At 42.6% G+C, this 17,342-nt stretch overlaps 1 protein-coding gene across 2 annotated transcripts in view; it reads right to left on the reverse strand.

Moving 5' to 3' along the window:
• Positions 1 to 270: 270 nt before the first annotated feature.
• SH2B1 (SH2B adaptor protein 1) overlaps positions 271 to 17,342 on the reverse strand; it is a 768,701-nt gene continuing 751,629 nt past the window's right edge. Inside the window, exons 9-10 of one of the 2 annotated variants that reach the window (XM_069243919.1) lie at positions 14,313 to 14,412; positions 271 to 4,065 (exon numbers count right to left, since the gene is read on the reverse strand). In XM_069243919.1, coding sequence (XP_069100020.1) covers positions 4,050 to 4,065; positions 14,313 to 14,412 — 116 coding nt within the window. In that variant the 3' untranslated portion in view covers positions 271 to 4,049. The remainder of the gene's footprint in view (positions 4,066 to 14,312; positions 14,413 to 17,342) is intronic. The other variant, XM_069243917.1, reaches the window with a different exon arrangement.

Here is a 17,342-nt window from a genome sequence, read left to right on the forward strand (position 1 = left end):
ACAAGCATTGTCAAAACCAATAGCGTGGTACTACCATTATAAAGGCAAGATCCATTAGCTTTGCCAATGTCTGTTTATTATAACTGATAACTTACCATTCCAATACAGTCTTTGGAGTAAGTTCTTCTTTGAACATGCCTATGGGCAGAGCTATTCAACATTTATGAACTTAATGACAATGTCACTTTGGAAAACATTTAAGAGATGAGGCTGAGACCAAACACTACTAAAGTGAAGTAAGACAAAGAAAACCTAACACCTGCAAAGAGAATCTGTTAAGAGTTTTATTTTTGTTAAAGGATTACATTGTTCTTAGGACAAGAATTTCCAATGCATATAACAGATCCTTCCTGTGTATCTAAAAACTGGATTGATCCAACAATATGTATAATAAATAATTTAAAGATATACTTTTCAGCAAATAGATTTTAAGGTAAATAAGCTTTTACAAACACAAGAAAAAACGTAGATGAAATAAAACAGTTGAAAAAAGTTAATATTTGTCCTATTCCACAGTAGAAAAATAAATTTAAGAAAGGAGATTATAGTGTAAATTGTTGAGTTAAATTTCTAGCTGAAATTCTCTTCAAAGAGGACAGTGAATTAGCAGGTAGTGATTTTAGTACATTAGAGACAGTCACTTAACTGTGCGATCCATTTGAAAGGGCCACACTCATGGCAGCTGTAGTTATTAATGTATGTCACATTTTTGCAGTACATTCTGATAACAAAAACACAACTTGCAACACACTTTCACCAGCAGAAAGTCAACAAATAGAGATCCCAGGGTATTAATAGGGCTCTACATATCTGAGCCTGAGCAAGAGAGGCATAGCTAAACTAGAAGCTATAGGAGAAGTGGAATAGGACACCTTCAAAGGGGGTGGTGGAGGATAAAATCAGAATAAGGCTAAGTCCTTGGAGAGCTGAAAAAAAGGGAGAAACTCATCCTCCGTCAATGAGACAATGATCTGAATGAACAACATGTGCGTGGGAATAAAACAGGATAAAATGAGAGATTCAGTGGAAGGGAAAACCCCCACAGAGGTATGAAAGATTAAAAAAAATGAATTTGCAAGAGAACCCTATACAACGATAAGCAAACCTAAGGGGACAGAGATGTCTAGAATGAGGCATGGCTCCAAGGCTTCCTTAAATACTCTTTACTGATTATTTACATCCCATTTGGCTCCTGAATTGAGAATACTGTAAAAAAAAGCCAACAAAAACAAGGTTTCAGTGCCTAGGTTAGAAAAGCCTGAGTTGTGGGAGTTGGCAGTGGAATCGAGGAGGTTTGGTGAGAGCAGACAGGCTATTTCTTTCAGAGCATGATCTCACCGTACCATGGATTATTTGAGAAGCTCTTTGGAACTGTATACTGTCCAAAGTCTCTCAGTATTATCACCTGCCCACTGACTCTCTCAGTGCCACAGACCATCAGAGGAATGTTTCAGTACCATAGAATGTCCAATTAATCCTTCAGTACCCTAGAATGCCTTTAGAAGTCTGTTCCATCTATGCAAATGGCCGTAGGTGGTACATAATAACTCTGGTGTGGAAAAGACAAAAACCTCAAAATGCTCTATGGGAGCTATGAGAACAACGTGGACTTCCATTCACACAGATGGCTGGACTTCAATGAGCACGTAATTGCCAGTGTATCATACAATGTCCTTTAGCGTGAAACTCTGACCCTAAAGTCCAGAAACCAGCACCTTTGTAATGCTCAGTACCAAGGAGCCACAAACAACCGTATCATCTGCATTATCAAGACACACTGGTTCATACTTTCTCTTTCAGTACCATTATACTTTCTCTCACTATTATAGTGAATCTCATTATTATATTGGGTATCATGTGAGTACCTTAGTACCACAATCTACTTCTGTAGAATTTTTGCATTCTTACAAATACATGAGAAGACCCACGTTTTATAGGCTGTGATATGTTCAGCGTAGGGAGGTGTTGCACTGTAGCATGTTTAGGGGGCAAGGCTTAGATGTTTTGATTCTCCAAAGAGCATGTGCTGTTTTAGGACCCCCCCCCCTTTTGTCCCTCTGGTGGATGGTGCAGCATTAAGATCTGCAAGGGTTTTCATGATCTGGGGTGGAGGCAGTCAGAGGAGGTTCTGCACTCTATGTAATATCTGAAAGATGTTGTCAGGTGAATCAATACTTTTTACTGCTTTCTCATTTGTAGTGAGTGAAGTGGGACAAATTTGCACCACATAGCTTGTCTAAGGTGAGAGTTTCAGACCACTTCATTATGAGACAAGGTCTTAAATTCTATCAAGTGGCTGTAGTGGGACTGATCAGACACCATATCCATATGTGATTTCTGCATGTAATATGATAAGATTTTACAGACCCTTTGACTTGTCAGAGGGAATGCTATATTGTACATCTTCACCACTGCCTTATTCTGGTCAGCACTGAGAAGGTTTCCAGACCTCTTTATACTGCTATGTGGCAGGTACATTGTTAGGACACATTACTAGTCTCCTACTGTGATCAATGTTAGGGCTGTTTACAATTACATCAACTCTACAACCATATTGCAGTGCATGTAGCCGGATTAGGAGTACTGCACCCCCTACTACTGTGAGTGCAGTTACAACCTACGCAAAGTGCTGATGGATGTTTGAATTCTTCGCACTTAAACCTTGTTGTAGGACACAAAGCACAAAAAAGGCTAACATGCGGTAGAAGACTGCCCAATCTGTTTACCACTGTGAGTACCTTATATAATGGATGGTTCACAATACAAAATATCCACACCAAACATCATAATCATGTCAAAATAAATAATCCCTATTTACAATCTTTGTGTGGGGTTATAAGATTGTATGCATAAAGTACCTTAAAAAGGATGCCAAAGCAAGGAACTTCATTGGGGCATAATGTTTTTTTATATATTTAATTTGTGTTTTATTCCCTTTGACAGCTCAAAATCACAAGGGAACTTAAAACTTTCAGAAGCAGCTTGGAGGAGAATGAACTAGATTACAGTGATGGAAAGGTTATGTCCTTTATTTCTAGTCAACACCTGGACCCCAGATCAGATGACCAACTTTGTGTATGTGTGCCATTTTGTTGGTGTGCAGAGGGATGTGTGAATCGCCATCTCTATCCTGATGGTGTACAGAAGAGTACCTGAATCTCTGTACTATGGATATGCACTGTGATGGGTAAATCTCAGTCACTATTGGGGTTATGTGCAGAGGATGGGTGAATCTCCTTCTCCATGAGCTGCAGAAAGATGTGTGGATTTCTATTGGGAAAATATATTGAGAGATGCCTGAATGCCTGTCTTCGTTCTGTGGTGGTGCAGAAGGATTCATTAATTGACATCTTTATGGGACAGCAGAAGGATGCCTGAATATCCCCATTTGTATGGCTATATATAGGGATGTTAGATCTCCCTTTTGTAGCTTTGTAGAGGGATGCACAAATCTCTTACTCCATAAGTGTGCAGAAAGCAGTGTAAATCTTCATCTTCATTCTGTGGATTCATAGAAGGATGTATGAACTCTCTCTGCATGACTGACAAGAGGGATTTGTGAAAAATCAATTGTTGAATCCAGTTTGTGTAGCAGCGATAAATTGTTCCACCTGTTCCTTAGTGTCCTTTACCTGGGTGAGTCTGTAGCAGCAGTAACAAGTGTTCTGGTTCAGGGACTGATTATTCCTATGTGTTCCAGCACAGTAAATAGTGCCCACTAAAGGAATGAATACTGGTTATCAACAGCTCTGGCCCGCACTGCTGCGGCACTGCTGGCATCGCCCAAGTCTTCAGAGCCGACAGGCTGGAGCTGCTGCAGGCGGACAGCGCCACTGCTTAGGCTGATTATAGCCGAGCCTTCCTCCAGCTCCTCAGCACCCTCCTCTTCCTCAAGTTGCATGCTGGGTGGCTCCGGAGCTGGCCTCGGGAAAGGGGCCTCGCTGTGATTGTTACCATTGGCTGAAGAGGAGCTGAAAGAGTACCAAGGGGGATGGAGCGCCCCCTCCAGACTCTGTCGAGATGGGGGGTGCGGAGGTAGTGGAGGGGGATTACAGACGTTCATTTCTGAAAAAGAAAAAAAAAGGTAGAGCAAGAAGATTATCACTCTGCTCATGCAGGAGTTTTCCCAATAGAACCTGGCCCTCTCACTTGTAGCAAACTCTCCTATTGATATTGGGCACTGTGCACTGCTGTCTGACCACTTGCACCAGTATCGGACGCCACAATGACTTCTGTACACCTCTCCATGTTATGCGAAATCAGTAATTTAGACCTGCCTGGAATGCTGCACAAGGTAGGGGTGGTATGAGTGAGCTGCAATGAACACAAAGGATGCACAATGAGTGGTGGGGTGTCATCCATTACAAGGGAGGAGCTGTGTAATGGAAGGCCGTGTATGACACTTTACAGTTATTTTGTGTGTGTGTGTGTGTGTGTTGGCATGTGAACTGGGGAATTACGCTGCAGGACTAAGTTGGCAAAGGAGGGAGGGACACTGTATGATTGACAGATGTGTCAAACACAAGAGGGAGGCACTGTGTGCATCAAGGAAGGATTATGGAAAAGAAGGAGGAACAATGTGCACAACTGAACAATGTGAAAGAACGAGGAAATATATGCACAGGAGAAGTATGAATGGAAGGAGGAAATCAAAAAGTGCAATGCAGTGGAATAATGTGCTTGATTAGGTAGTAAGTGATTCATAACACACATCCACACAAATCCTTTTCAAAGTCCAGTATCATCTACTTCCCAATGCATTGTTATGGAAACAATGTGTGGCACACACAAACATCTGAAACTGGGTGACATTTACTACACCTCTACATTTGAGTCCTGATTCAGTAACTGCAATTTTAAGTAACTACATTTTTGAGTAAGTTTACTACTTTTCGGTATTCACAAACTGCACTAACAAACTGTAGTAACTTATACTTTTGTGGTATGTCCACCACTACACACAACCATCTACTGCTACTGCAACCTCCATTATTTTCTATGGGTGTGTACTGCAGTGCCAGTGGTTGGTCATGTGTAGTGCTGGACTAACTATAAAAGTGTACGTTGGTACAAAAGTGCAGTTTGTGTATTCCGAAAAGTAGTAAATCTAGTAAAAAAAAAAAAAAACAATTTACTTACCTGCAGTATTGTATGGTTCTCCAGTATTGTTATTTTTCACAGATTAACATGCTGAAATCTTCCCCATTGCCATGATGGGAGACCCACGGTAACAGTAATCTAAGCAATGTTAAAGCATTAGAATTAAAACCGCACAGAAAACAATAGACATTGGAAGCCAATTTAAATTGTTTTAAAGGATCCAAAATTCAACCAATCAGAGCAGAGACCCTAAAGCACTCATCCCATGCACGGCCACCATTCCACAGAGTTCAAACTCGAGTGTTATACAGGATAAATAAAGGAGGTAAGAAATTGGTGAGTCTTAACGGGTAGGAGGTAGGGTCACATGCAAATCTATGAAAGATATCAATACTGGAGAACCAAGGTGTACAGGTAAGTAACTTGTTTTCTCTCCAGTATTGTATCTTTCAGAGATTTAAATGCTTAAATCAGACTAGCAAGCAGTACCAAGTGAAGAATGGAGGCAGGTAAGGCAAACCGTCCCACCATAATAAACGAAACGAGTACAGTAGTTCAAAAAGCATAACGGTGAACCTTACACAATGATATGAGAAGCATTACTTGACAGACTCACAATAAAGGTAGGAAAGAAAAATAGGGAGATATTCTACACCATAATGTCTATGATGCAACAAAACTCAAAAGCTACGTTCCTTGTGAAAACAGATGTCCAAGCACAGCTTGTCTGACTGCCACATGTGCTTTCCTCTATGTATCCAGGCAGTAGTGCTTTGTGAAGGTGTGTCCATTAACCCACTGTGGGGTACTGCAGATTTCGGGCAATGACTTCTGTGAACAAGGCTGAAGAAGCTGTGACCTTTCGGGTAGAACGTGCCTTCACCTTCGAAGATAGTGGACTTCCTGCACCTTCTCAAGCCAGAGTCGCCGACATCTAGCGAGTAATATTTGCCAGAAACAAAGCTTGTCCTTTTCTTGGTGAGGCGAAAGAACCCAGGAGTTGATCTGACTTTCCGAATGTTTTGGTTCTCTCTAAATAGAACTTCAGGCAGCATCTGATGTCAAGAGAGTGAAAGGCCCGCTCCCTCAAGGTGAAGATGGTTTACTGAAGAATATTGGTAAAACAATGGGCTCATTTAGGTGGAAAGATGTTGGCACCTTCAGGATGAATTTAGGATGTTTGTAGGATGACCCTATTGTGCAAAGCCCTCTCTCCAGGTGAAGACGGTTTACTGAAGAATGTTGGTGAAACGATGGGCTCATTTAGGTGGAAAGATATTAGCACCTTCAGGATGAATTTAGGATTGGTTTGTAGGATGACCCTATCATCACAAAATTGCAAATATGGCTCTTGAATTGTGAAAGCCTGGATTTCACTTATACTTCTTGCAGAAGTGATAGCCAAAAAAAGGCAACTTTCCAAGAGAGAAATTTCAACTCAGCGTTGTGGATCGGTCCAAAAGGTGATTTCATGAGCGGAGATAAAACTGTGTTTAGCTGCCAAGGTACAGAAGGTTTAACTGGAGGATAGGCCCAAAAAAGTCCCTTCATAAACCCCTTAACCAGTCTGTTGGCCCATAAAGGCAATTGCCCAGGACGACTCCTGAATCCAGAGATGGCTGCTAGATGAACCTGAAGAGATGAGTGAGTCCTGATTTTGTGGCAGAGAGGGGAGAATCTGCTGTGTTGTACACAAGAAAGGATGACAAGATTGAGAAGTACACCATAAGCAAAACCTCTTCCACTTTGCAGAGTAACATTTGTTTGTGGATGCAGCACAAGCGTTTTGGAGTATCAATTTGCACTCCTCAGATAGACTAGGAGTCCTAAACTCAGTGTTGTGAGGAGCCAAGCTGACAAGCGGAGAGAAGAAATTTGTGGATGTACAATCTGCGTCCCTTTTTCATCGACAGAAGATCCTCTGCAGGCTGTAGTTGGATATGCGGGCACTCTGATAGGTGAAGAAGCTCGTTGAACCAATACTGCCTTGGCCACACTGGGGCTTCATCTTGTGTATGACTTTAGGAATGAGTGGAAACGGAGGGAACTCATACGCGAACATCCCTGTCCAGGCGAAGTGGAATGCGTTTGCTGAAGACCCTGGCTGAAGGCACCTGCTGGCATACAAGTTTCACTTTTTGTTGTTTGCGGAATCCCAATGCTCAAAAACTAGACTTAACTGCCATTCGTTGCACTTCCATTTGTGGCTTTGCCCGTTTGTTCTGCAACAATAGAACCTGTGTCCGCATGCCTCCCTGTTTAGTGAGATAAAACATAGTTGTAGCATTGTCTGTTCTCACCAAAACCGGCAAATTGTGGATACAGGGAAGAAAAGCCTGGAGACCTAGAAACACCACGTTCAGCTCTAGGTTTATGTGTGACAAAGCCTCCTGACCGGTCCATTTTCTGCAAACCTCCAAGCCCTGTAAGTGAGTTCTCCAGGATTGTATATTTCATAGATTCACAGGTTTGAATCTTACCCATCATCTTGGTGGGAGTCACACGCTACAAGTAATAAGCATTGTTAAACCATTAACATTAAAACAATAGACAGTGTTAGCCAATTCACATTGTTTTAAACATTCAAACGTCAGCCAATCAGAGCAGAGACCCCAAAGTACACATCATGTGTTAGGGAGTCTCCCCTGAACTCGGCTCAGTCAGTGTTTCATAGTTCAACTTTTGACCTCATAGCCCTCTAGTTGATCTCCAAACCTCCAGGAAACATCTGAGTCCATTTGGTACTGTGATTTCCTTTTTTTAACACCTGAGGAATCTAGAAAAAGGCTTTTCAGGCCTTATAAGTTCTGTGGAGATTCAAGGCTGTTCTTGAAGGACCCCCCAAGGAATGTTTATATTGTCCGTACCTTCAGCAGAAGCCTAAGGAGTCTAAGTATTGGTGCACTTTCTTACTAAGTCCCTCGAGGATCGTGGGACAAGGCTGCTCCTTTGGCTCCAGAAAAAGAAGGCACTCTGTGAATCAGAGTCTGAGGAGTGTGGACATTCCTCCTCAAAGAAGCAAAAATGTGAGGGCTCCTCCTAGTCTGACAGACTCAAAGAGGGCTAAATCTCACATTAAGGCCAGTGTTGAGAAGGAAAGAGCCTGCTGGACCTTCTCCCTCTCATAGAAGACCTGTCTTCTCACCTCCATCTGCTCCGGCTACTCCATTCAGGGAGCTGTCAACAAAGAAAATCCGTCTGTTGACGAAGATCACCTCGTCGATTACTGCTGCATCTTCTCGGGTATCCCGCTCTACCCCTGTGGTGACGGCGACATCTACAACGTCGATGACCAAAATGACGACGACCACTTAATCCTTGACTATAATGACTGCATCGTCGTTGACGAAACCATCTGTGACAGCACTGATTTCAGCTGCATCTCTGTTGGCGTCACCCACCTCGCCAGATACCCTTCCATCAACGAGAATTCCATCCGGTGCTACTCTGTCGATGACCCCGTCGGCGGCAGTGAAGAAAACATCGTATATTTCAAGCAAAGGCATAACATCATCTATGTCACAGGACATTTCTAAAGTATCACCTATTCACCCAGTATGCCTTCTGGAAATTGAGGAATCTCAGGCCGTAGGTCTTTTTGGACCAGCATATATCCTCTTTCAGTTTCTTGAAACTTAACGTTCAGCTGAGGATGGAGATGCAGACCAGGGTCTGCCTACATATCTGGAGGGTGACTTTCCTTTCAGTAAAAGGGGTCATCAATCCGCTCAGGAATCCAACACATTCCAGGAGCATTACCCATATGAGAAACTTTAAAAAGAACATCATGTGATCGGACAATTCTTTTGTGATACTTGTTTCATTGGTCACCAATTTGCTCATGATGATCAATGATTACTAAAAGGGGTTTCCAGAGGCCAATGCCCCGACTCAACCACCATCTCTACTCCAAGGAGCCCTCCCAGGCCACCCATTTCTATAAGGGACACTTGAACCGACTGTGATGGTGATCAGTAACCTGACAAAGGAGAAATTCAATTTTATTCAGGGAACCATCCTAAATGACACCATTATGTGGCTTCAATGTCAGCCTCACGAACTGCTCAGTCGGATTTGCCACCAGACAATATTAGAGGCTTCCATGACATCCTAGAGAGAGTGTCCAAACACATCAATCTTCTCCCAGTGAAACAGAGTGCTTTCCCTACGATTTTAAAGCAAAGGACCAGCGCCCAACAACATCTATCCCTGTTGTTGACTTCATCTGGCAGGAGGGATTAAAATGAATGAAAACACCTGCTTCAGTGGCAGCGGTCTTTCCAAATCTTGACAAACAACATAAGGCTCTGGATAAATCACCAACTTGCCTTATTTGTCAGCCTCAACTGGACTCTGACCTAATGCAGGCAGCCCAACAATGGGCTAAAAATCCATCCTTGCCTTGCACAACCCCTCCTGATAAGGAGGGCTGCAGACTGGACAACATTGGCAATAGATGCTCTGCTATGGCGCCAATTTCTATTAAAGCCTCCAGCGCTCTGGCCATCTTCAGGACATAGGACCATCAAATGTGGTCTGGTCAACGCTCATAAGACCTCATTACGACCCTGGCGGACTGCGGTATTTTGGAGAAAAGTACTTGGCGGTATGGCTCAAGCCACACCGCCAATGTACCACTCCGACCGCCAGGGCGGTAACAGCTGCTGGGCTGGAGACTTCAGTCTCCAGCCAGGCGGATGTCACTGTCCCACCCGCGGGATTATGACCCCGCCTACCGCCATGGTTTTTCGTGGATTCCTTGCTGCCACAAAATCCATGGCGGTAGGCACTATCAGTGACAGGTAATCCCTTCCCTGTCACTGATAAGGGTCTTCCCCCACCCCCCCCCCTCCACAGAGTCCTCCTCCACCCTCCCACTCCAGAGCCCCCCACGACATACACGCACCATCATACACACGCATACACTCATACCCACATTCACCCAGGTATGCATACATCCATTCATTCACACATCCACACATACCACACGCAACGCACACCCACATTTACGTACACACATACCACCCCCCACACACACACACAACACCCACCACCCGTCGGAGCACCCGACTTACCTGGTTGCAGGTGGTCCTCTGGCAGGAGATGGGACGGGGCACTGCTGCCAGCAGCAGTGTCCGCCAGCAGAACACCGCCAGGCCGCATCATGGATCATGATATGATGTGATCTGCGGCGTTCTACTGGTGTGGCGCTGCTGCTGGCAGCAGCGCCATCTTACCGCCGTCATAACCGTAGCTGGAATTCTGCCATCCTTCTGGTGGAATTCCGGCTACGGTCATAATATGGCAGTCGGCTGGTAGCCACGGCGACGGTCTTTTGGCGGTCGTCACCACGGTGGTAGGCGGTTTTTACCGCCACTGTCAAAATGAGGGCCATAGACTGCCGCAGGACAAAAAAAAAGAAGTCCGAGATATTCTGATGGAAGAAGAGAAGAGTTCTTGAGAAATAACAGACGTCTTTTCATCTATGGCCTTTCGGCAAATGAGCGAGACGATACTGCATCACCAAGGGTGCCGAAAGCAAAGCCTTTTTGCCTGGATTTGCAATTGAAGATCCTTGGCATGCCCTTTGATGGGGAGTACTTGTTTGGTAAGCATATGGACAATGCTTTACTGTCCATAAAATCGGACACTGAAACCGCTCATTTACTGGACACTTTGTAACATCAACGATTTCAATTGTTTTGTGGCAGAGGTCAGTTTTCTTCCTGACCACCATTAAAACTGAACAGATATCAATCCTACTCTCAGCACAGTTTTCGAGCCTGGAAGAACCCTACAGACCAACAGCAGCATCCTCCTACTCTAGGCAGCTACTGCATCAACGTCCTACAGTGCAGGAAAGTCTTTAAAAAGTTCTAGGAGGCAATGATGTAATGCAGGCATCTGTTGCCTCACTCCCACTCTAATTCGACAATCCCCTTTGCAAATCCTACAATCACTGGAAGCTCATCTCTTCCGACAGATGGATGTTAATGGTAATCCAGCATGGTCACACTTTGGAATTTGTTAAGAAGCCTCCTCCTCTCCCTCCACCCAGATCATTGCATTGCCATCTTCCCCAACTAAAGGAGGAAATTTGATAATTTCTCTCCAAGAATGCAATAGTCTCGCTAAGTCACTGCATCATGGGATTATAGTCCAACCTTTTCCTCATCAGAAAGTCAGGAAACTGGAGGCAAGTTGTGGATCTGAGGCTCTTAAACAAATTCACCAAGAAACACCCCTTCAGGATGTTATCCCTGCAGGAGATTCTGCAACTGGTAGAAGCAGGGGACTATATTTCCTTTCTAGATCTGCTGGACGCATATTTCTGTATCCATATAAGCTTAAAGCATAGAAAGGTTACGATTTGAGGTGGCATGGTGCAAATACCAATTCAAAGTGGTTGCCTTTGGGATGAGGTTGGCTCTTAGAGTCTTTACCAAATGCATGGCGCAAGTGGTGGCTTTTCTCAGATGTTCATGACACCAGGTTTTCCCGTACCTGGACAACTGGTTAATAAAGGGCCCCAGTTTTCATTGGCCAGAACAGTTGCCACAGGCATCTCTACGACATATCAAATCTCTGGGCCTCAAACTGAACAACGCAAAATCTTCTCTAATTCATCCAGAACAGCAGTGAGAGCAATCTTTGAAATTAGTGTGTCAAAAGCTTATCCCCACAGAGGACAGCATTATCTGTTTAAAAACAATCATGGAATCCCTATGTGGAAGTGTCCACTTCCGCAAAAAGTATAAATCCATGTTGGGGAGGATGTCATCCTGCATTCCATTGATTCCAAACAGTTGTCTAAGCATACAGCCACTACAGGAGCAGCTGGATGCTCAATGGATACAATGCCAGGGCTTCTTCAAAGACATGATTTCACTCACATCACAAATGAAATCTTACATGTCTTGGTGGATGAACATGAAAAATCTCTCTTGTGTCTCATTTCTTCCTGTGATACCCCAGATAGTGATGACGACAGGTCCCTCCCCAGAAGGCTTGGAAGAATAAGTTACCTTTGTGACTTAGGCCCTTGATGTTTAAACAAAAAGCTAATAGGTGCCCTCCATGTGCAGGTAAAGTGAGAAGTGGTACAGATCTTCCACCATGTGGCCTACGCTGCAAAGGGTAACGGAGGACAATTCCACAACTGACATGTTGTGGGCCTGTACGTGCCATCAGATGTGGATGTGGATCTCAATATCATGTAGGTGTTTGCCATACCACCACATTTACATCAGATTTCAAAGACCTATATTGCCACATTGGAATGGGATTTAAAGATTCCCATGGGTAAGCCTTAATTTGTCTCTCAGATGGTTGTTCAGTATATCTACATATGAGAATGTGGCCGACAGGTAGATATTGGGTGAACATGTAGATGTGATTCACACTGGGGCATTAGTTACTCTGTTACATTTGTATGTGGGCAACATTTTGGTTCAGACGTTTATCCATATCTGGAGCAGTATACCAATGGTCACTGATCATACAGTCACATGGGCATGCACTTGGTGATACATCAGAGGGGTGAATATCAGATGTATGTGGTTTACAGTAAGGTTGAGTAGATAACTTTACCTGGACATGGTTATAATATGGAATGTTATTATTACCAGACTTGGAAATGAATAACTGATGGGTGCGGGTGTGCTTTACTTGGGGGACAGGTAAGTGACAGGTGTACACTCAGCATACAGACAACTGGCAGATGTGCAAAGAGCATACAGATAATTGACAGTTCTGCATTTGTTCTACCAATTATGGTATTTATACTGGATGCAAAGCTACATTGGGAGAAATCTGGACTAAGAGTACATATTCATACTACAGAGAACCTAATTACAGAGGCAGTGTGATCTAGTGTGCCAAACACAACGTGTGAGAACGAGGAGGGGTGGAGTGACAGCAACCTCAGCTTTTCACGAGCTCGAAAACAAACATAGTGCTATCCATCATTCACATAGATAGAGGTAAAGAACCCTTTTTGCACCAGACCTGCCCCTCTTTCTGATTTGAAAACAAAATAATATATTTCTATTATACACATTTTTATAAAATTCCCTTTTCACCATGTTTTGTTCTACTCTTTGCTTATCAGACTAGAACAAATTATTTGAGAACATTTTCCAGGTGTTTTTGTACGAGCATCATTTCCAGAAATCCCCTCACAATTTGTCGCTCTCCTCAGGTAGAGTATACAACCTTCGATGTATTCCCCTTCAGACTACAGTCACTGGGGGTCATGAGCCCATGCAATGTACGAAAGCCCTGCCTTACTGGAGTGCACTCTTTGATCCACGTTTTCAGCAATCATTTTCATGGAAATGCGACTTGACTAAATGCAAAGCTTTCAGTAGACTGTCAGCATTCTGCTTCCTGGGCAATATTAGACCTCGACCCTCTCGGAGACTGACAATGCTCTAGGTAGAGCACAACGGTGAGCTCAACTCACTCCCTTGGACAAATCCCCTGCAAACTATGAAAGCACAGAAACTTAAATGATGCCCACAACACATTGCCAGTATCTGCCCTCATGCTGGATGTCCTGCTTCAATGCTATAAGGAGTTCTTCCTCTGGGAGAAAACTGCTTTTAAGTGTTTGTATAAGAGCGCAATTATCACGAATACCCTCTCAATTTGTCTCATCCCCAAGATACACCTATGGACAGCATTTGGTAGCAAAAGGAAACCTTAACTCAGCACCATGTTCTATACAACTAACTCCTTTTACACCATTACAGTCAAGCACTTCTATTCAATGACCCCTCCCATCTCACCCTAATAGTACACAATCTTTGCAGTGATTCTTCCCCTGCCGACTGTCAGAATATGTAGGACATTGTGGTTCCATGACAATACTAGCTCTCCACCCTCTAGAAGACGGTCAATACTCTATGTGAAGCACCTTTGCAGGCTTACTCTTACCTACTGGATACAAATCTGCAAGATACTCAGACTCTTTGATGAGGCCCAGTACAGATTACCAGCACTCAGCCATGTGTTTGATGTCCTCCATGAAGACAGTAAGCAGCCACCATGCTGTGTGGGTCTCCCTCTACATTGTCTGCACTCTTTCCTAGGCAATGCCACTGCACACAATCACTGCTCAGTCTAATTTCTTAGCGATGGTCGCTCCCCTGCCATAGTGTAACCTTTTGGGCGGTATGTATGAACAATGAATGAGAAGAGTACACACTTACAAACAGTCATTCGCTCCAATGGAGATGGGGGTAGATGGTGAGTCGGGGACGTGGTGGGCGACCTCACACACTGTCGATCTACTGCCAGCCCGCTCACGGCCTGCAAAGATGGACCAATAGAACAAACAGCCGATCAGAAACGAAGAAAGCATGAAAGTGAAACACAAAGCCAATTAAGTATGCAAACCAATGCAGGAATGGCAAAAAGGTGAAGTGGGAACAAATAAGAAAAAACATACATATCGAATACCTAATCCCTGCATTTAATTGTATAGTGAACACTAGCCTTTGATGGTAATGTTAGCAAATGAACAACTAAATGTAGGCCACATCTTAATGTGATCTTTGAGCAAGCAATGGCAGTGTCTCACTGTCATAGCAAATGACCAATGCTAGGATTTTATTGTAATGCAAACAGTGATCGACCAACCCAAGTCGTTCAATTTAATGTAAACAGCAAACAAACACACACCTATGACTATAAAGTAAATATCAGAAACAAGCAATTGCAGCCTCAGTATTGTGTATGAACAGAATAGAAAACAGTGAATGCCAACAGAAGTATTTCCATATAATGAGACAAAAACTGCCAGTCAACACAACTGATTGTCATGCAAACATTAATTAAGTGACAATAACTTCCTCTTACTAAGTTTCAAATACTGACAGGACCAAAACTAGTCTCTGATTGCACTACACCTTTCTTCTGGCCATCTTTAAGTTTTTCAGAACTACTGAGGTAATAATTGAATATGCCTCTCTGCAACTGTGGTAAACCTAAATGCAGCTGCCCATGTATAAATAAGTACAACTTTGACAGCTTTGTGTTAGCATGCCTGTCCTGGAAGGTAGCAGCTCAAGAACTGTTTCATCCCTGCCTTCACAGAAGGCAAGTTACACAGGGCAGAATCTCCACTCCAGTTGATTTATTGAGCAAAAGGTTACCACACAACTGAAATTATGTTTACCTATAACTTGCACTGTAGACCGACTGACTGTGTTAAATGGCATTACTAGGGAATGATTACTGTGTATCAGAAGCTATATACGGGGAGGGTTTGTGGGTCCAGACCAAAGTTGACTCTCTCCAACGCGCTGAGAATAAATTTGCGCATAGACTATTGATGGTACCTAAGAACTCAGCAAATTTGATGTGTCATGAAGAACTGGGATTGATGTATATTGAGGACTCGATTGGAGTTGCCCCACTTTTACTGTGGTTGAAATCCTGGTTAAATCCGGTGGCTAGCCTGGTACAAGATAGTTTGACCGACTGTATCCAATTGGCCAATTTTAACAGGATTCCGTGGTTCTCATATCTGGAAACGTCTTTCCGGAAGTTAGGCTTGGAGAACATGTTTATCCACCCAGAGTCACTGCCTTTAAATGCTAAAGATTTGGTTAAAATATGATACACTGAGTATACTTTGAGAGATTACAGGGGGCTCTGAAACTGAAAACTTTTGATCCCTATGTCCAGATCTCAAACACAACTCTGATGGAACCTTATTTAACTTGGTTCCTGAGCTCCTCGGAATACTCTCTTCTTTCTTTATTTAGATTAAATTTGATACATTTTAGAGTGGCCTTTCCAAAGCAAAGTACCTGGCAAAAGGTGCCCCCGAATTGTCCTTGTGACACCTTCTCTAAACAAAGCATGGGTCACTTTCTTTTATTCTGTTCACTTTATTTCACTCCCAGACGTACATTTATATTGCCTATTTTAATGGAAATCACTAATCACATCCTGTAAGGCACAACAATTGCCATCAATTCAAATTTGTTATGTTAGTTTACATTTTTTAAGACTAGCTATCAGAAAACGATATGAATTGGTGGAAGTAGCTGTATTTTAATTTAGGGCGAAATTGTATAAGATTTTAAATTGACTAACTTTGTTATTGTTTCTAGGTATTTTATGAGAACGTTGATTTATTAATTTGAAGCTAGCTTGTATATTAGGTATATGAGACACGTTTTGCAAATATTGCTCCTCATCTTAGGCACTGTTTCTAAAAAAACAAAAATATATTTTTTTAAGCTATGTTAATGTATTTGTGCTTTTATGGTAATATGCCGAATAAAGAATTTTGACTGACTGATTAGTGACTGAATAGCTAGGATATTTGATTCCTTGTATTTGATTCCTCGTTTTCTCAAAGATGCCCTTTTTTTACAAGTTTACTCTTCCCACTTTTCGAGAACCAGCAGTGGAAGTAGCTTCTACTATATCTGTTCCCTCTTCCAACAGTCCAGTTATCAATAGAAATGTATCTGCATTTTAGGAAAAAAGTCTAAATTAGGTAAAGTGTCTATTTTGTTGAAAGTTTCATCACAAACCATATAGGGTTTGTGTGTTGAGCAGAGTCTCAACCTACTGGCCGATGAAGTCTATGCAGGTGTTGCATTTTGAGTAAGAAGTCACGTCCAAAGGCACATTTCCAAACAACTCTTAAAGCCATTGACAAAAAAAGCTTTATATTACAATGTCGTTTCTATAACTTTGATCTTTTAAGTCTTCTTTACTCTTGAGGCCGAGCATTGAAATCGGTAACCACCCCTCCAGTCCTGTGCATCAACTAGGATGAAAACAGTTTGAAAGTATAAAGTAATGCTTCAATAGCATCCACAATATTTACTGCATTTCTAATTGCTCTCATCACAAACTTAGAATTTAACCTTTGATTAAGGTGATACCAATATTACAATCTCGAAAGTAAAAATGAAGATTTTTTTTTAAATGACACACTATAAACGTTGTATTTGACATTACGTTAAAAGAATGTTGAACCACTCAGAGATTGAAGTGATAACTCTGTCGATGGGAAATGCACCCATAAATGCAAACTTATGTTGTCCTTTCCAAGCAACTTGGTGTGAAGAGTAAATTATTTTATGTACCAAAATGTGCCCAAAATAACGTGTTAGTAGGCTACATGTATACTCACTGACATGACATCCTATACCTCACGCACAACCACTGCAAAGTGATCAGGGTGATTAGGAAAAACTACTTGAGCCATCTCCCCC

Source organism: Pleurodeles waltl, chromosome 7 (assembly GCF_031143425.1).
Source record: "Pleurodeles waltl isolate 20211129_DDA chromosome 7, aPleWal1.hap1.20221129, whole genome shotgun sequence".
Taxonomy (NCBI): Eukaryota; Metazoa; Chordata; class Amphibia; order Caudata; family Salamandridae; genus Pleurodeles; species Pleurodeles waltl.